The sequence below is a fragment of the Choloepus didactylus genome, chromosome 9 (assembly GCF_015220235.1).
Source record: "Choloepus didactylus isolate mChoDid1 chromosome 9, mChoDid1.pri, whole genome shotgun sequence".
In the NCBI taxonomy this organism is placed as follows: Eukaryota; Metazoa; Chordata; class Mammalia; order Pilosa; family Megalonychidae; genus Choloepus; species Choloepus didactylus.
Genome location: NC_051315.1, coordinates 120,363,967 through 120,384,850, shown reverse-complemented (window position 1 = coordinate 120,384,850; position 20,884 = coordinate 120,363,967). Strand labels below are relative to the sequence as shown.

Sequence of the window (20,884 nt, the reverse complement as noted above, 5' to 3'; positions counted from 1 at the left end):
TTCTTTAAAAATCTGGAAAATCTTTTTACCCAAACCCTATGACCCTGACCAGCATCAACATCATATCTCCTCCAATTCAGGATTTCTCAACTTAACACTACTGCCACTTGGACAAGTGAAATTCTTTTTGAGGGCAGTCTTGTCTATTATAGAATGTTAACAAGCCTAGAAGAATAAAGAATACATACCTTCCAAATTAGTAGAAAGAAAATAAAAACAAAAGGTAAAAAAGGTCAAGGCAGAAAAAGAGTACAGGAAAAAAGCTGAATAATCAAAAACCTGTTTTTTAATTTTTTTGTACAGGAAAATCTTAAACATACAAAAAAAATAGAGAAGAGCATAAAGAACCCCCATCATGCAAATTCATTTTGTCAATCTTGTTCCATCTGTTTCCTGCTCCCCTCCTTATCTTTTAAGTATTTTATAGCCAATCCCAGATATCCTGTCACTTCACCAAATACTATCACTAAATAGTAAAGATTTTTTTTAAAAACATAACCAACATACCACTATCATCCCTAATGAAATAAACAATTTCTCAGTTTTAATATCCACATTATATTCAAATTTCCTAAAGTATCTCAGAGATGCCTTTTTACAGTTGGTTTGTTCAATTAGAATTTAAACAAGGTACATAAAGAGTTTTTTCATCTCTTAAGTCTTTTTTATTCCATAACATCCCTTCTTTATTTCCCTTAACACTGGTTCTTCTGAAGAAACTAGGTCATTTGACATACAGAATGGTCCCTATTCTCAATTTGGCTTATTGCTTCCTTATGCTGTTGTTTGATTCCTTTCTATATCCCCCATATTTCCCAGATATTGGTAGTTAAAGCTAAATTGATTAGATTTAGGTTCAGTTTTTCAGGCAAGACTACCTCAATAATTAGTGGTGTAAACTTCCTACAGCATTACATAATAAACAAACAGTGGTAGGTACTGAACCCAGGCTATGGGGATCTGAAAAGTAAATGGCAAATAAGCTCCTAAGCTAATCACCAGGGTGAGAGAAGAATGTGCAGAACTGATAAAAGTTCAAACACTGCAAAGTAAAATGTGAAGGGGAAAGTGACAGACATACAGATCAAGAGTTAAAGGAGAGTGCTCGCTTTGGCAGCACATACACTAAAACTGGAATGATACAGAGATTAGCATGGCCCCTGAGCAAGAATGACACGCAAATTCGTGAATCGTTCCATATTTTTAACACAGGTTACAAGAAATAGAAAGAGGGTAGCAACTGGGCATTTGATGCTTAAGGAGTATAGAATGTTCAACAGAATTGATCATGTAGACCTAGAAACTGGTATCTCAATACTGTGTGATGGTAGCACAATATTTTAAGTACACTGAACAAAGATGGCTGTGAGTAAAGTTGAAAGAGGAGGGTTAGGGGCATGTATGACACCAAAGGAAAGACAGACGATAAAACACTGAGATTATATAACTTAGTGAAACCTAGAGTGGTCAATCATGGTGACTAAATGTACAAATGTAAAAATATTTTTACATCTGGGAGAACAAATGAATGTGAACCTTGTAAGGTGTTGAAAAAGGGATGGTACTGGAGAAAAACATCAATACAAACTGGAGCCTATGGTTAACAGTAACATTGTAATATGCTTCCATTAAATGTAACAAAGGCTATATACCAAAGCTAAATGTCTATGAGAGGAGGATATAAAGGAGGGGTATAGGATTCTTGGTGGTGGTGTTATTCTCTGACCTTATTATTATATTGTATTCTTTTGTATTTTTTATTTTTTCTTTTATCTTTTTTATTATTCTTAATTTTTTTTGGAGTAATGAATATGCTCAAGTGCTGACTGTGGTGATGAATGCACAACTATACGTTGATACCGTGAACAACTGACTGTACACTGTGGATGGTTCTACAGTATGTGACTATATCTATAAAATTGCAGGGAAAAAAATTAAGAGGGATACAAGTGCTGGAAAAAAACATAGAGCAAGGGATACACCTATTCACTGTTGGTGGGAAAGTAGACTGGTGTAGCCTATCTGGAGGACAGTGTGGTGGTTCCACAGGAAGCTAAGTAGGTGGGTGCCATAAGGTCCTGCAACCTCATTACTTGGAAGATCTGAGAGCAGAGACACGAATGGACATTTGCACACTGGTGTTTATGGCAGCAGTATTCACCATCTGCAATGGATAGATGTGGCCTAATGGTACATCAACTGATGAACTATGTGTGTATGCACAGAATAGAATATTCAGCAGCTGCAAGAAGAAACAAAGTTGTGAGACACGCAACTAGGTAAAAGGATCCTGAAGACAGTATTTTGAGTGAAGTACACCAGAAATGAAAAGACAAACATTATAACGCTTCATTAAAATGGACTAACTATAATGTGTAAACTCTGAGAATTGAATTTTAGAGCACAGGTTAACAGGGGAATGTTTATTGTAAAGGTCCCTAGACTGTAAGCTCTTACAGCAGTCAAATCTATTCCTGAGTCGTAATGGTTATCTACAAATTCTGAGATGCTGGGCTCTTTGTGTATAACCTAGTCAGTCTCTGGAACTTTGGGTATCTGAGTGACACCTGAAACTAAGAGCTAGAGTTTGGAGGCTATGAATGTATTACTCATACAGCAACTGTTAAAAAAGCTGGAAAAGAGTTCAGACTTCAATTAGAGATATGAATGAAGCAGATCTGGTTAGGAACAAGCAAATCAGGCCAAAGGACGATACTGACTGTATTTTAAAACTTCAACTTCTGTGTGAGACCAAGGGAAGAGATGTTTATTTGGTGCAGGATCTATATTTTCTGTAGCACACCAAATAATTTAAAACACCATAATTACATGGAACTTTGAATCAGAAGTGAGATCTGGTAGGTTTGTACAGGTTAGTGTGAAATTCCAATACATCCCAAAGTAATTTGGGCAGAGAATAAAAATATATTGCAGGGCTCCCCTGAAGAACTGATGGAAAATGCAGAAATATTAAACTTCCCCACCTGAGTTATTACTGATATTCTCACAAGCACTGAGGACTACCAATTCAGTAGGCTGAGCCCTCGATCTTAGGGCTTGACCTTATGAAGCCTGTAACTGCAAAGAAGAGGCTAAGCCTACTTATAATTGGGCCTAAGAGCCTCCCCCAGAGAACCTGATTGTTGCTCAGATGTGGCCTCTCTCTCTCTAAGCCCACTCAGCAGGAAAACTGACTGCCCTCCCCCTACATGGGATATGACTCCCAGGAGTGTAAATCTCCCTGGCAATGTGGAACATGACTCCCAGGGATGAGCCTGGACCAGGCATCATGGGACTGAGAAAATCTTCTTGACCAAAAGGGAGAAGAGAAATGAAACAAAATGTGGCTGAGATATTTCAAATGGAGTTGAGAGGTCACTCTGGAGGGTATTCTTACGTGCTATATAAATATTCCTTTTTAGTTTTTAGTGTATTGGGATAGCTAGAAGGAAACACCTGTAACTGTTGAACTGCAACCCGGCAGCCTTGATATCTTGAAGACAATTGCATAACTATGTAGCTTACACAGTGTGACTATGTGATTGTGAAAACCTTGTGGCTCATACTCCCTTTGTCCAGTGTTATGGACAGATGAGTAAAAAAATGGGGACAAAAATTAAATGAAAAATAGGGTGGAATGGGGGGGTGGAATGCTTTAGGTGTTCTTTTTTATTTTTATTCTTTTTTTTTTTGGAGTAAGGAAAATGTTCAAAAATTGAACTTGGGGGTGAATGCACAACTATATGATGGTACTGTAACAACTGATTATACACTGTGGATGATTGTATGGTATGTAAGTATATCTCAATAAAACTGAATTTAAAAAAGAAAAGAGTTAAAGGAGAGTCTGAGCATATCTCAATAAAACTGCATTAAAAAAAAAAAGTTTAAAGAAGACCAGATCCTGTACAGCCTTGTAAACTAAAGCAAAGCAAAGTATTTGTCCTTGATCCCAAGGGAATGTTTCAGGGCAAAAGCATAAAGAATAAAATATAATAGTCAAGAAACTCTGAATAAGTTCCTGACTGGTCAGTGCCTATTTTAATTAGGCAAGTCACTTAACCTCTGCCCTACAAATTTCTCATCAGTCAAATACAGTTAACACCATTTGCGTTACCATCTCTACAATGTGTGATGCTGTGAGGAGAAATGACATAGCTATAAGGCTTACTACTGAGGTGTATTAAGTGCTGAATTACTTCACTGCTTGAATTTAGCCCCTAGAGCGGCATTTTTGATCCAGTCTACGTAACACAAAATTTCCATTAAAATAACTAGATTTCAGCAAATGTGGTGCCATTAATGATACTCATAAGATGAAGCAAAAACAAATGGTCCAAACAAGGGAAGTATTATATGCATTAAAATATTACAAAGGAAAAAAAAACAAACTAGAAATAAATTTTCAACTCCATAGTAAAAGCTTAGTTAAATCTATTCATGTAACCAATAAAAATGCCTGAGCAATAAGAAAAACATGAGCAATGAGAAAAACAGCTATGATCTATTTAGTGAAGGGGAAAAAAAAGAGATAAACTACAAAGATCACCTTGAAAAATTTAAGATTTTGACCATGCATTCATAGGCAAAAATGACCTCAAAAATGTAATAGAAAAGTCACATCTTCTTCTTGTATTTTAATAGGGTTTTTTCTGTTGTTTGGTTTTTTGCAGAAGAACTGTATTTTGAGGTCAAGGAAAAAGTCAACTTTGTCTCTCCGTGGTAGTCACTAAGCACAAGACTACATGCCTGATAGGAGAAAGAACAAGAGACTATTAAATCATTACCATGTAGTCTTTGAGTATTCTGTATTAAACTGTCAATGAAACCAGCAACATCTTTCTCTTTTGTATATTCCTGAAAGTGTACAGAAAACAGAATTGGACCACTAGTCCAGCATAACTGTAGCTCCCTAGGAGCTTAAAACAGCCTAAACAGGCCACGGGGTCGCTATCTAAACCCCTTCAAGCTTAACCAGCTACTGTAAGTTAATTTGGTTTCTACTAAAAATAGCAGAAATTTTAAGATTTCTGATGTTGCCTACAGAAAACAAAGAATTCTATGAGTCACAAATCATCATCTTCCTTCATGAGACACTGGGAATTCCTTTTAAGGATCGGAATTGACATTGTCTTTCTTCTATTAAAAAATGATTTAAAAATGTAAATAGGATTGGCAAAGCTGGGTGGCAGGCGGATGAATCCCTGACCGTGGAGAGTTTACCACGTAACAGGGCTGTTTATGAAAAACCGGGATTCATTGGATGAACATGGAGTCAAGAGTCTGCACTGCCAACAAAGACTGTAAAGATGCTTACCAAGTCTGCAAAATCTTAGACATCCCTTTCTCCATCAGGTGTCCTACGTGAAGGAGTACTGGAATGAAATGTTCAGTGATTTTTTAAATGAGTATAAAAAAAGGACTCCAAATCCCAATATAGTGTGCAACAAACATATCAAATTCAATTGTTTTTTTCATTACGCTGTGGATAATCTTGGAGCAGATGCTGTTGCCACAGGTCACTATGCAAGAACATCACTGGAAGATGAAGAAGTCTTTCAGCAGAAGCACACTAAGAGGCCAGAAGGGCTTTTCAGAAATCAATTTGAAGTTAGAAATGCAGTAGGACTTCTCCAGGCAGCTGACAGCTTTAAAGACCAGAGCTTCTTTCTCAGCCAGGTTTCCCAGGAAGCCCTGAGAAGAACCATCTTCCCTATAGGGGGATTAACAAAAGATTTTGTGAAGAAGACAGCTGCTCAGAATTGACTTCATCATGTGCTCCAGAAAAAAAGAGAACACAGGGATCTATTTTGTTAGTAAAAGAAATTGTGAAAATTTCATTCTTCAGTATTTACAGCCTTGGCCTGCTAAATTTATTTCTATAGAAGACAATAAAGTTCTGGGGACACATCAAGGCTGGTTCCTGTACACTTTGGGCCAGAGGGCCAGTTTAGGTGGCTTGAAGGAGTCCTGGTATGTAGTGGAGAAGGACAGCACCCAGGGTGACGTGTTTGTGGCCCAGCGTGGGCTCTGGCTGCGCCCACCGCTGCTGCTGCCCAACAGAACAGAGGCCCCGTGGGGTGTAAAAAAAGCACACCTGGGAGCCAAGTGGAAATTCCAGAACTTAAAATTACAGTATTTGAAATGAAAATTCATTGGGTAAGCTCAGTAGCAGCATGAAGATGGCAGGGGAAGGTATCTGTAAACTTGAAGATCGATCACTAGAAATGATGAAATCTGAAGCACAGAGAGGAAAGGATGAGGAAAACGAAGAAAGCCTTAGAGACCTGTGGAGTAGGATCAAAGGCCTCACATTCGTGTCACTGGAGTCCCAGGAGGGAAGAAAGAGACGGGTGTAGAAAAAATATTTGAGAGGTAATGGCTAAAAACTTCCCGAATTTGGTGAATGACATAATTTGCAGACTCAACTTGCTCAGGAAACCCCAAACAGGATCTGCCCCTCCAGGCTGTGATGAGCCTGAAGGAGAATGAACAGAAAGTTCCAGAACCGTGTTCTACCAGGCCTACCATCAACATCAGTAAGTGGCCGCTTCCAGAGCTGCCTTAGAAACGGTGGCGGGGGGCGGGGGGCAGGGGAGGGGCACAGATAAATGGGGAAAACAGCAGAAATACAAATTCAAAACTCTTAATTTATTGTAGACTCTCTTCTCACTTGTGCTGTCAAGTCCAGTGTTTCAAGCATTAATAAGTATACATTCGTGAAAAATAAATAAAATTTAAAATGTGAATTGCTTATTCAAGCTTTAAAACTGAATAAAACATTAAAATGCTCAATACCTGTTCACATTAATCTTACTACAAATTACATATTTATCTCTTTTCTTCAACCCATGACTCCACATGTCTCCATATTTCTATCCCAATAGCTTTCTCCTATAGTAATACTTTAGTTTGTTTCCTAAGTCTAGTTAAATAAAACTTGTTTTATTTATTTGAAGTTGTATGGTTTGTCAAAGTTTTAATTAGTTTTTTTCCCCAGTTTTTAAGATGATTAAAAACAATGGCATCACATCAACTTGAAAATTTGGATTAGATCCTAACTCCCAATGTCCAATAACCCAGAAGGAAATTGTGACAGAGAATTAGTGCATCATGGAGGTTATGAATTGGTGTTTTTTGTTTGTTTGTTTTTAATTAAAATACTCCTGAAGTTCTGGTTCTGGATAAGACGTTAAGACTAAGCAAGTTCTACTCTCTATTCTACTTAATGCAGCTATAAAACCTGAACAGAATGCATGGAGTAGCTATGTGAGAACTCTGAAATATAACAGTAGCAAGCTGACTGGAAGAAGACTGGAATCTGAAGTACCTCTAAACTGTAGGTGAGTTTCCCATTTTTCCTCTGGCATCAGTCAGACATAAGGCGGCCCAAAACCTACAAACAGGTACTGCGGAACAAACAGAGTGCACTGCAGGAATAACGTTTTTTTATGGCTTGAGGAAAGAGAAAAGGAATGAATGTCTATGACTCAGGACTGAGCAAGTGAAATCCATTTGTCTGTGGTTTTGGGTTTTTTGTTTGTTTGTTTTCCCTTTTCTTCATTCTGTTGTACCCTACCTCCTCCAGGTAATTCATGACAATTGGCTGGGGCAGCAACTGGACACAGCACAGACACCTAAAATTCTAAGGAAGAGGAATCTTACTCTCTGACTGAAAGAGTTGGGGTCCAAAGAGGGTAGGGCAAGCCCACTTTGCTTCTTCTCCTTCCTATGCCTTCCCACCACTTGGCCCAGACAGAGGGTCAAGCGCACAGCAAAACAAGGTAACTAAAGTCTCAGCTTTGGGGATAGAGAACTAAAAAGGGGAGACCCATGGAACCAGAGAGGGGAGAACTAAAGAAAGCAACCCCAGAAAGTTATGAACCTGAGTTCACCCCAAGCTGAGCGTGCATAGATCCTATTCTAAACAACATAAAAAGACATTAAGAACTGATATAAGGGACAGAGCATCACCCACATCTGGCCACTGGTCAGCATACACGTTGGAAGCACTGTAAGAACGGCTTTGAAATTGGAGCTGACATTAAAACCACAACCCATAGAATGCTAGTCAGAATTTACAATCTGAACCTATCAGGCTGACTGTCTGCTAAATGAAATATTCACATTCTTCACGAAATTTAAACAAGATAACTAGTCTAATTATATAATACTCAAGATACAATCCAAAATTTCTCAGTGAACAAAGAACCAGGAAAACCTCAACTCATATGGGAAAAGAAAAACAGAAGCCAAGGTGACACAACACAGATGCTCAAATTAAAAGAGACTTCAAAGCAAATATTATAAAAATGCTACAAGAAGTGAGGGTGATAATGCTGAAACTGGAAAAAATAGTCAAGAAACAGAAGATATAAAGAATAACCAAACGGAGATTTTGGAAGTCAAAAATACAACAATCGAAATAAAAAAACTTCACTAGAGAGGCTCAAGAGCAGAATGGAGATGATAAAGGAATCAGTGTACTTAAATATAAACCCATAGAAAATACACAATTCAAACAAGAGAGAAAAAAGATTGGGGGAAAAAAACAGAGCTTCAGGGATCCATGGGACAGTATGAAAAGATCTAATATCTGTGTTACTGGAGTCCCAGAAGGGGAAAAGAAAGTGCAGAGCAGAAAAAATATTTGAAAATATAATAGCAGAAAATCCCCCAAATTTAGGGAAAGACCTAAACATAGAGATTCAAGAATATTAGCAAACCCCAAGTAGAATAAACCCAAAGAAATCCATGCCTTGACACACATTTACACAGCTATAAACTAAAGAAAAAGAAAAATCTTGAAAGCAGTCAGAAGCAAGAATGAGACATTACTAATAAGGGAACAATTTTTGAATTATTGCAGATTTCTCATTAGAAACCATGAAGTCAGAAGGAAGTGACATAAAACTTTTCCAGTGCTGAAGGAAAATAACTATCAATCTAAAATTCCATATCCAATAAAGTAAACTACTAAAACCACCAAAGCTGAAAAGGATGTCAAGCAAGTGGAAAAACTCTCACCCATCACTGGTGGGAATTCAAAATAACATAGCTACTATGGAAAACTGTCAGTTTTCTTTATAAAATTAAACATACACTTGCCCTATAACCTAGCACTCCTACTCTTTGATATTTACTCAAATGAAATGAAAACTTATATTCATCCAAAAACCTGTACATAAATATTTATAGCAGCTATTTCTCAAAAACTGGAAATAACCCAAAAGTCCCTCAATTAGGGAATGGATAAATAAACTAGCACTGTAATACTACTCAGCAATGAGAAAGAACTATTGAAAAATGCAACAATTAAATGGATGAATCTTAGAAAGTATTATGCTGGGAGAAAGAAGACAATTCAAAAGGATCACATATTGTATGGTTCCATTTACAAGGCATACTCAGAAACACAAAAATCAAGAGTTGGAGAACAGATTAGTGGTTGCCGGGGGATAAGGTGTGACAAGTTAAGGGAGACAGTTTTCTAGGATGGTAGAAAAGTTCCATATTCTCAGTGTGGAGGTTACTGAAATCTGTACATGTATTAAGATTCACACAACTGTACTTCAAAAGTTAATTTTAATGTACAGTAATTCAAAAATTAAAAAAAAAGTCCCAATTCCATGTTACCATCTATAGTAACCTACAGTTTTATGTTAATTGAATTTTTCTCATTTGTAGACCATCTTTTCCACTTACCAAGTTGATCATTTAAATAAAAGAAATCCTTAATGGATCAAAATAGAAAACACACACAACACACGCACGTGTGTGTGAGCACACACACAGATGTATTCCTGGAAGCTCATGTCATTTTTCTTTTGCTAAGCATAGTGTAGCTGTTATGTGAATTCAGTGTTTATAAAACATTTTACTGGAATGACATTAGTCATTGGAAGTGTTGGGGAAGTAAACCACACCATTTTTACAGTGCCAATATTAAAGCACCACCCATTCCAGATCCTAAAATATATACTTTAAGTCTCCAGTTTTGTGCAAAAAAGGCACGACAAGACATTTAACAACAACAGCATTGATAAACTTTGAAAACATGTTTTCCAGCAGTTAATTGGTTTCAAGAAGTTCCAAAGTCACCTACTGGTGGAACCCAATATATTTTTGCAGTTTTAATTAAGTCATATGCAGATCCCCAGGAGTTTAACAACCACCACCCAGGTATGAATATAACCAGATGGTGTGACTCATATTTCATATGTCCATCAGTATGCTGCTCTTAACTATGCCTAAAACAATCTTTGCAAACAGCCATTTGTTTAACTTCACAATCTGTGCTGGATGAATAAGAAAGCTTATTCAGTTTTATTAATTGTTTCTCTCCTGATGGAAGAGAAGCTGGTTAAAATATTTTAATAGGCTGCAGAAATTTATGCAGTTGCTAATAATGGTGACATAAAGTAAGAGTTAATTTGACATTTAGAGCTATCCTAATCCTAGTGATTTAGTAAATTTACTAAATGTAAATAACATTTTTTATATTATAAAAATTACACATGTAAAATCTAAAACACATGGAATATGCCTTTGATAGGTTATCAAGATTCTACAGACTGTTGGTATTAAGACACCATATGTAGTGGATAGCCCAAAATATTAGTTCCAGAACCCAAATTTTAAAACTGGAAAGTGTGTGTGTGTGTGTGTGTGTGTGTGTGTGTGTGTGTGTAAAACATAATGTAAAGCACAACTTTTTTTTCAGAAAGTCACAAATACTACACTGTAAACCACTTATAACAGGGGCAAAGATCTAAATAATAATATTCAAATAACAACTTAAACCTAATTAAAGTATTACAATTGAATATGGCAGACAAAATGTAAGAATGTCTTCATTACCTCCCTAAACCCCACTGAAATGACAGCAAAGAAATAAAAAGGAATTAACCCAAAACTAGGAGAACAAGGAAGGAGAACCCAAAAGTACATTATCATCCGGCTCTAGGTAAAAAAGATAAAAAATGAATATAACAGCAGTAACAGACTTTGCGGAGCAGAGAAAGCCAAAACAAAAGCACAAGCAGAACTGCAGAAGGCCAACTGGAAGCTGAATCCAACCACAGACCTCAAATTCCCCTACAGCTAAGAGATCTAGCAGGCCCTAGGCAGTTTCTGTAGGAGGAAAGTTTGCAACAGAGACTCTGGACTCAGACACAGCTGAGAGCTGTTAGGTTCTAGGCTAAAAACTGGGGGATTATCTGAGACTCTACATACTGAATGGTAGTCTTCCCCCTTCCACACCCTTTCTCTTCCCTTACACTGGATCCCAAAACAGTGGCAGCCAGGCCTTTTTATTCCTCAACAAGAAGACCAGAGAACAGATCACTGAACAAAAAAACATGAGTTTCCAAACCAACAGTTCCAAACAAGAAAAAAGAAAAAATGCCCAGAACAATGACCAAAAACCCTATACTAAAACACCTCAATAAGGGTTCAGAACAGCTGGGATAAAGATAAAGAATCAGCAGTAGGAATAGCACCACTAAACTTCTCAACAGCCAACCCCAAATGTTTGAAGATAACTAAGCAAGGGCTTAAAAATTCCAAGGGCAAAGTATTTTCACCCTAGTAAACTCAGACAAACAATTTTAAAATGAAGATAGACTAAGACATTTTCAGCCATGTTACTCTCAAAAATGACCTCCTATTCACCTTTAAATCAGGAGGCTAATGGAGATGTGAGATGCAGGAAAGAGAGTATAACACAGGTTAGGAGTGAAGGGAATTTTCAGAATGAAGACAGAAGAAAAGCACCAGGATGATAACTGCACAGCTGGCCTAGAGTACAATATGTCCGGAGCAGAGTATGACAGGAGTATCCAGAAAAGATTCATTTATTAAAAAAAAAAAAAAGTTACATTATGTACCTGATCATACTGAAAGCCAGTGGTAATTTATCTGGGGATATTAATGATATGTAGTTAGAAAATAAAGCAAATGAAGAAAATTAGACAATGATAAATTAGGGTGGGGGGAAGGCTGACAAGAAAGAAAACATAATAGCAATATACTACATGACTTAGCTGTGACCAATATGTACATACAATAAAGCAAATACTGAACAATGATTTAACCAAAAATTGTGGTATGATTATATTAAAGAGGTAGAAGCAGGGTATAGAAGGAGAGGGTGGGAGGAATGTTAAGAGGGCCAAATTCTTATCTTCCTTCTTCCACAGCAGAGAAATCAGTAGGTAAAGCCAAAATTGAAAAATCTGGGGGAAAAAAGGCAATATTCTATGTATGTCAGTTAGAAATATTAAGTAAATAATAGAAGTGGGAAAAGCCAAAGAAATCAAAAATTGGAGAATGGAATAAAGGACTCTAAGCCCTTACCTTTTAAGATTATACATGTATCCTTTGATAAAAATTTAAATTAAAAATTAAACATAAAAAGCAAAAAGAACACAAACTATTCTTGCTCTTCAAAACTAAACTTAACTGACATATTCTTACAGTTTGTTTCCTTTAACTGATAAAGCATTCCAAGAAAACATGAGGAATCTTTTAATTTTCAAAAATATCAAGTTCTTTACTACTCTTAAGTTTTTCATTGAAACACCTACTGAACACAACTGTTCTAAGTAAAAACCACCAAGATTCACTGAGTAATAGACAAAGGTTCAAAGAGAAGAATAAGAAAGAAATTTTCACATCTTCCAGCATTATTGGTTCTCCTGATTTTCATACTTCCCTCAGCAAAGATCTTGCAAAGTTAAACAAAAAACTGGGAGAGAATAAGAACTTTAAGAATTGGACAATTACAAGGAAAAGTTTCCTTCTCCTTCTCACCACCTTTCCATGTAACGTCCACACAATAGTTTCATATCTCCCCCTAGAGACATATAGAATAAATTTATTACCTTTTCCTCACGACAGGCCTTAAATTACCCAAAGATAGTGACCATACGCATAGTTTCCCCACCCAACTCTTCTTTAATCTCCTTCAAATTTTCTTCTCATACATAGTTTCAAATCTCCTACCATCCTAATCAGCATTCCTTAGGGCATGCACACTCCAGTTTATTAATGTCCCTCTTAAAACAAGCAACTGGAACAAAAGAAAGACAGAATTATGACTTCCCTTCCTCTAAACAACATTCATGGTATCAGTCAAAAAAAGACGTTATCTTGTGGGATTGAGAACATCTTCTTGACCAAAAGGGGGATGCAAAACAAAACGAAATAAAGCTTCAGTGGCTGAGAGATTCCAAATGGAGTCAAGACGTCACACTGGTAGGCACTCTTATGCACTATACAGATAACCCTTTTTAGGTTTTAAGGTATTGAAATAGGTAGAAGTAAATATCTGAAACTATCAAACTGCAACCCAGTAGCCCTGACTCGTGAAGACGACTGTATAACAATGTAGCTTACAAGGGATGACAGCGTGATTGTGAAAGCCTTGTAGAAAAACGGGGACAAAAAACTAAATGAAAAATAGGATGGGGGGATAATTTGGGTGTTCTCTTCAACTTTTATTTTTTATTCTTATTTTTACTTTTTCTGGTATAAGGAAAAGAGATTGGGGAGATGAACGCACAACTATATGATGGTACTGTCAACAGCTGACTGTGTACCACAGATGATTGTATGATATGTGAATGTATCTCAATGAAATGGAATTTTAAAAACTTTTAAAAAAGGATTTTATCTTACTCAAAGAGTTTTTGAACAAAATACATTCTAACTTAAAAAAGTTTGCAAGCCCCCATATTTCAAACAATTCACTATATGTCTCCCATACCTGATGCAGAATTAGTTAATGGAATTCATTCTACTCTTGTCTTATCAGGTGTCTCGAGGGCAACAACTTTGATCTCTAAGGTTGTAAAGATGTCACATGGAATGTGCTACTAATTAAAGAAACAGAAGTTATGAATTTACTTGAAAAATATGTATTAGAAGAATCCAAAGTTATCCCTAGACAATCATTACTTTACTTGAATTGGGAAATCCATTACTGAATGGGAGAAAAATGGGAAGGGTAATGACACTTGGTCCTGAATATTTCCATAGGAGTTTCTCAAGAATGTGAGCATCATGTGTGCTGCACAGAGAAGATTTAAAATATCAGTCTAGGGAATTACTGTTTTCCAGAATGATACTGGAACAAACACAGAGGTTTCTAAAAAGTCGACGGTCTTTAAATTGAGGTGAACAAGTTCCTTAAAAGAATTTTTTAATTGTTTTCATTTGTAATCCAAATCACTGACAATATTTAAAACTGTAATATAAATTTAATCTAGATAAATTGCATAATCACTACTCTGAAACACGGAAACAAAGTCTCTCCTGTGTTTTCAATCATATTGTGCCAAAAGTCATGGACAAATGAGAAAAAAACAGACACAAATTTAATATGAAAGTGATGCTTTTGTACCAAGTTAAAGTCAAATGATTGATTCCCAGGACAGCTGTTCACAGCACTGTATGAAAGAGTCCCCTCTTAACCATGCCTGTTGCACAATAAACACTCATACCTGGAAAGCACCTCTCTCCTATTCCCTCATACTATTTTATGCTTTTCAAGAGTTGTTTGAGGTTATTCTCAAACTTGCTTATGCCAGTAATACTTGCTACAGTAATTTGGTAATACGGTTGCTAGAGTACTTGGTGAATACATGGTTAACTGAGCATTATGTAGAATGATGGCACATGAGTGGGAAAAAAGTTATTTCCACAAAATGTGAAATATTTTAGAGAATAGACTAAACTGAGTTCACTTAAAAAAAAAAAACAGTTACTTAAATGTGGGCAAGAATTGTAAAAGATGGAAGAAAATCATAAAACTCTAGAACAACTCAGCACTCAGACTGCTTTAAACTAACTTAAATTCTAGAAATCATAAGCAACTGCAAGTTTAGGTGGTATCAGATGACAAAGAATCTATTCAGTGGACTTACATTCAAAGAAAAGACCTATGTGTCACATAAAAATCCTGACCAATTAATTAACAAACAGCTCTATATTAAAATAAACATTAGGTTTTTGTGTTTGGGGGGGCTTTCTTAGGATTCCTAGCTTTAACCAATTATTTTTTTTATATTAACCTATCCACTTCAATCTTAACTACAAAGAACAATAGGATTTAACCAGGGTTCGTATACATAAAATAGCAAGAGAATTAACTCATGGAACAAATTCAAAACAATGAGCGTCAAAGCAGTCAGCACCACATTCCCAGAGCATCCGTAATATACAACACCAGTTTCTGAATAAAATTCAAAGATAAAGAATACACATTTGGAGCTAAGAAGCTCCTTAGGGAAAAAAAAAAAAAAAAAAAGTACAGCATATCCATAAAACAAAACATGATTATATTCATAAAATAGCTGCTCTGCCATTTAAAACTCAATGAAGTAAAAATCTATCATTTAAATCCCAAAAATAAAGAATTCACATTTTATGACATTCCTTGGAAACTCTAAACATTCTTTAAAGAATGGTACCTTCTTCACATGACTGTTATTAGAATAATTCTGGGCATGGCTTATAGCCAGTTCTGAGTGTTACTGTTATTATTATATTTTTTGTTTCAATAAATACTTTAACTGTTGTATCCCCACCACATGTATAAGTGCCTAGCACTTAATGAATGTTTGCTTAAAAAAAAAAAAACTATCCTTCACAGTGGAAAAACATCAAATAGTTTACCCACTTATTCTAAACCGAAATTTTCCTAAATTGTCAAATTATCTCATTGGCTTGTAGTCACATAAAAAAGGAATTACAAATATAAATCAGAACCCACTGTGACCTCATGAGGTTCTGAATAATATCAACAGAATTCCAACAGTATATGTGATTGCAATCCACCCTGACACTAATAATTACACAAAAATAAAGCAAATGACTGTTTTCATGTGTCCAACTTTAAATTTCTTTTTTTAAAAAAAGCACTTAAGATTCTTGCAGTTTAAAAAATCACCACATAAAAGTCAAAATACACTCAAAATTAATAGAGTATTAAATTACTATCTGGCTACTTTCATCCACTTAATGAAATTCCAATAAAACTGCTCATATTAAGAAATGGAAAGTGTTTCTCAAAATGTTATTTTTTATTTTATCTAAACCCTCACTGAGAAATTTATGAATCATTTCTTAAGGGTAGGATAATCTTTTACTATATTATTTACTTATTACACTGTTTATAATTGCCACAGAACAAATAATTTGGTCTAAAACTAGTCTTTAAATGAACTGAAAGCTCTTTAACATGAAGGTAATTTTTTTATGGTTGGCTATAATCTAAAAGTTTGGAATGTCCATTCATAATTTTAAGTTTTTCTGTAGATAGAACCAGACAGGAAGCTACAAACCAACCTTAGAACATCCCCATCCTGTCTCAATAACAAGCAAATTTCACTGTATCTAAATCTAAAGTCTATCTGAAAGTTTCATCATCTGATTTCAGTTACATACTCCTAATGAGCATTATAAAAGCATACAAAGAGGACAATCAACTGGAAGAAAAAAAAAAAGAAACAGGAAAGGAAAGATTAGCTGAGTCTAGTATCAACAATAAGATGTTGGTTTAATTTATTTAAACAAAGATACTAAGAGATAAATGGTAGGTGACTACCCTAAAATTTAGAATTCATGATAGTAGTCACCAATTACCAAGTATCAAGCATTTTCTAGGCACATCTAGGTTCCTGAAGCTCAGCTAGCATGTTTTATTTCATATTTGTACCTCCATCTCTGTCTTGTCCTCACATTCAGTATGTTAGTCAATATTCAATGAATTGTACTATTTAATCCTCCAAACAACCCTAAATATATATTAAGCATCTTATTACAAAGAAACTGAGGCTGCGGGGATTGACCCAGGTCAAGGGGCACAACTACACAGTGGCCTGGCTTTACACCTTGCCCTAAGTCACAAAGCTAGTGACAGTGTCAAGATCTGACTTCAAAAGTCATATTCCTGCCATTATACCATGTCATCTAAATAGCAAAGGCATAATTACTAAATGCAATAGTTATATTATTCTTATTTTCCCACACCACGGTTTTTCAAAGAAAAAATTCTCAGGAGCTATTTTTCAATATTTCTACAGTGGACACTTGATGGTTGCCATTCCAGATCCATTCCACCTTACCAAGAATCCCAGATTTCTGATTTTGGAACTCTATTTGGAGATCCTTGTTGTTCCCATGAAATCAGGGTCCAATCAGGGGATTCAATGACTGGTTCAGAGCAGCTATGTGACCTAAACTAACTTAATCAGAATCTCTGGAATTACAGGACTTCTGGAATCATGGCAACATCAATGAAATTAAAAGCAGAATGTAACCCCAGGAGCTGGGGCAGCAACATTTGGATGAGAGAAATCTAAGCAACTTCTTCAAGCCACTGGATGAAGTCTTACTTAAAGCCAATCAATACATTCACTTCATATTTTTGAACTAATTTTGAGTCAGGCTGAGTTACATTAGAAAAATCCAAAATGTGACAGAATTTTCTAAGGGTGTTTCTCATTTCAATGTCTTTAACATATTGTTCCCTACACAGAGAATGTCCTTCTCCTCCTTACTAACAATGCCTCTTACAATGTACCAGATATTGTGTAGATGTTTAATGTACATTATCTCTAATAACTAAAACAAACCTTTTGGTAAACTTTATCATCTCCATTTTGTAGAAGAGAAAACTCAAGCTCAACGAGGTTAAGTAGCATTCTCAATATCTTACAACTAATAAGTGGAGCCAGAATTCACAACCAAATTTGTGTAGCTCATAAGGACTTCTTTCAATCAAAGGAAGCTGGCTGCCTCATGAAACTTGACTTGAAATGTCTTTGCTCAGGTATCAACTCCTCTGTAAAGCCGTCCTTAAAGTCAGTTTCACCCCAAACTCCCACACCAGCCAAACATATACTTCATGGATTGTTCATTCATAGACAGGAAATACTACAATGTATTTTAACTATATATTTACATACTTGACTCCCTTAGATGCAAGTTCCTTAAGGATAGCAGGATCCAGGTTTAACTCAAGTGCTTTCCAGGGTATAATGCACACCAAGTGAGCAATAAATACTTGGGAAATAACGAGTAAATAGAGAAATGAAGTCTCACCTATTACAGATTAAATGTCATTAAAATAAACAATTTCATTATAATGAGGTATCCTTTTATACAGAATGTTTTTGAAACATAGAATCTAGGAAGGTATTTTAAAATATTTCCTTGATATTACTTGAATAAACTGAATGTTGCCCTCTTCTGCTTATAAAATGCTACACAGAAATGCAAAAATCCAGAATACTAAATATATACATTTTTTTCAAACCAAATTTTTAAATACATCAAAGACGTCACATTTAGTAAAAACAGGGCATACTTTTTAGGCACCTCATAAAATTCAAATACCCTTAAAAAAATCAATAGGACTATTCCTTCATTTTAGAATCAAAGTTGCCCAACACAAACCACTTAGCTTTCTAGCTTTACTAAATTATTTGTAAATGAAAAACATGAACCAGACTATCTCCTAGATACCAACCAGCTCTAAAATTCAGTTGTAATTCAATAATATAATTGCAAGTTCTCAAAGTGTTTCTCTACACAATTTAAGAGTACCCTCTCAGACCCAGTTTCTAACACACTAAAGGGCTCAGCGTAGTCTCTACCCTTGACATTTTCTCTTGTTTACTTATTACCATCTCCCCAACAGAACCTACAGGCCAAGAAAACAAGGACTTTTCTGTGTTTACCAGCATACCCCAAGGCTTCTCACAACCTAGTAAGCACTCAATAAATGTTTGTTGGGGAGACTGCCATGGAAGACTAATAATGCCTTTTTGCCCAACTATTTAAAACGGCAAATAGATCGTACACTACTGGGCAGGTCTGCATGTTCCAAAACTTTAATAAATCAGCTTCCCCATATTTAATGTACTTTGCTTTAGTATTAACCTTACAATCAAAGGTTTTAAGAATTTTAGTAACCACCGTTTCGTCAGTAATTCACTAATTTTGAATCCAAGATAAATTAGTACATAAAAGAAATTTATCAGTCCCCAAATCTGCACTTTCCAAACTAAATTTCACAGCGAAGAAAATCTTAACCAAAACAAAAGTTAATGAAACAAAGAATACAAACCACCCCAGTAATTCAGTAGAGCGGTCTCCGTTTTTTTGAAACAATGCTGTCATTTCATCCCATCTTTCCCCATTTCTGGATACAGCCACGATACTTATATATTATACGACAGAAGAATCTTACAGATGCGGCCTCCATATTCAGACTAGAATCATCACATGGCCCCTGGTCGATACTTTATTTCTATTAAAACTTATCGCAAATTCAAGACTCTTCAGAGCATAAAGCTTAACCCCACAACCTCACAGCTGCCTCCCCCCGCTCAATTAACCCTCTAGAACTTTTCCCACGGGATTCACATCTCCGCCATCAAGGCATTTTAACGCCGCTACTATTCCTAAATGTCGGCTTTCTCCTAGTCACCTAAGTACTCTCAACCCGAGGGATAAATCCCAAGCGACACGTCTCTGCCCCCTCCCAACCCAGCATCTTCCCTCCCCCCGGGCGCCAGGAAGGTGCCTCGCAGGAGACCGCCGCGACCCGGTCGCCGAAAGGCGGGACACACAAAGAAGCGCACGTCCCCCCCGCCCCCCAACCCGGGGCCCGGGAGAGCCAAGCACCGAGGTGGGCGGCTGCCAGCTCCACTGGAACCAGAGACGCTCGCCCCTGGGGCCCCTTCCCTGACCCCAACCCCTCCCACGCCCCACCCGCAAGGGCTGCGGGAGCCTGGACCCCTCCCGGCGAAAACCAAAGCGCATCCCCAGCCCGCGGCCGAGCGTGTCCCCGCCGCCAGCCTCCCACGCCCCGCCCCGCCCAGCCCCGCGAACCGGCGCCCCAACCGCCGCCGGGGCCCTAGCCGGCACCCCGACTGGCGTCTCCCGGCCCAGCCAGAGCCCCTGTCCGCCGCCCGCTCCTCCACCTCCCGAGGAAGGGTCCGAGGGTCGGGTCCGTCTTGCCTGACGCCCGCCCGCCCGGAGGCTCCGCACTCACAGGCTGCCCGAGCAGGAGGTGCAGACGAAAGAGCCGACCGTCATGTTCACGTAGGTGGGGCCGCGCTGGTCGCAGTCGAAGCACTTTCGGTTGTGCGGGAGGCCGGTCATGTCCCGCAGCATCTTCAGGTGCTTCTCCTCCTGCTTCCGCTTCGCGCTGGCCGCCATGGCCGCGGCGCCGAGGGAGGAGGCCGGCAGGGCCGGGCGCCGGGCGGCGCTGCGCCCGGGGCCCGCGGTCCCACGGGCCGCCGCGGCCGCCGCCCTCTGTCAGCGGGCGCTGCCCGCACGAACCTGGCCGCCGCGGCTCGGTTCAGCTCGACCTGACTTGGCGCGGCACGGACGCTTCGGAGCGCGGGCTCACCGGCCACACCAACCGGCCCAGCCGGGACAACCGCCGCCGCCGCCCGACTTCTCCTGACGGGAAAAGATGAAGAAGAGGGACGGCAAGAGGAAGCCCGCCCCTGGCGGCCCGGAGGGCTAATGTCGGCTGGCGCCCCCTACTGGCCAGGAGGAATCGCTGCGGCCGCGTCGAGGCCTGAGTTCCGGCTCGAGCAACAGGAGTGATGATAATGGACAGTATTTATTGAGCGCTCATGTGTGCTAAACGCTTTAACTGGGTTATCTTCCTCCCCCGCTTAAAACTCTCCAGTGAATGTCCACTGCATTTGGAATACTTCCAAATTCCTCACCGTGCCCTAAGAAGCGCTTCATCGCCAGCCCAGCCTACTTCTGCCACTTCACCCTTGGTCACTCTTACACACTGGATTTCCGTTTGTTCCCCAAGCACAGCAAGCTCCCTTCTGACTCAGGGCCCTTGCGC

At 38.0% G+C, this 20,884-nt stretch overlaps 1 protein-coding gene, 1 non-coding gene and 1 pseudogene across 8 annotated transcripts in view; 2 read left to right on the top strand and 1 right to left on the bottom strand.

Moving 5' to 3' along the window:
* Window positions 1–20,474, bottom strand: part of AGFG1 (ArfGAP with FG repeats 1) — a 108,648-nt gene extending 88,174 nt beyond the window's left edge. For 5 of the 7 annotated variants that reach the window (XM_037848837.1, XM_037848839.1, XM_037848833.1 and 2 more), the window contains exon 1: window positions 20,066–20,232. In XM_037848837.1, the coding sequence (XP_037704765.1) occupies window positions 20,066–20,232 (167 nt within the window). Of the gene's footprint in view, window positions 1–4,549; window positions 5,198–20,065 lie in introns of those variants that run through there. The other 2 variants (XM_037848832.1, XM_037848838.1) reach the window with 2 other exon arrangements.
* Window positions 1,102–1,205, top strand: LOC119545080. The gene has a single exon (XR_005219056.1). It is a non-coding gene; the product is annotated as a U6 spliceosomal RNA (small nuclear RNA).
* On the top strand, window positions 5,221–6,148 carry LOC119544520 (annotated as a pseudogene).
* Window positions 20,475–20,884: the final 410 nt, after the last annotated feature.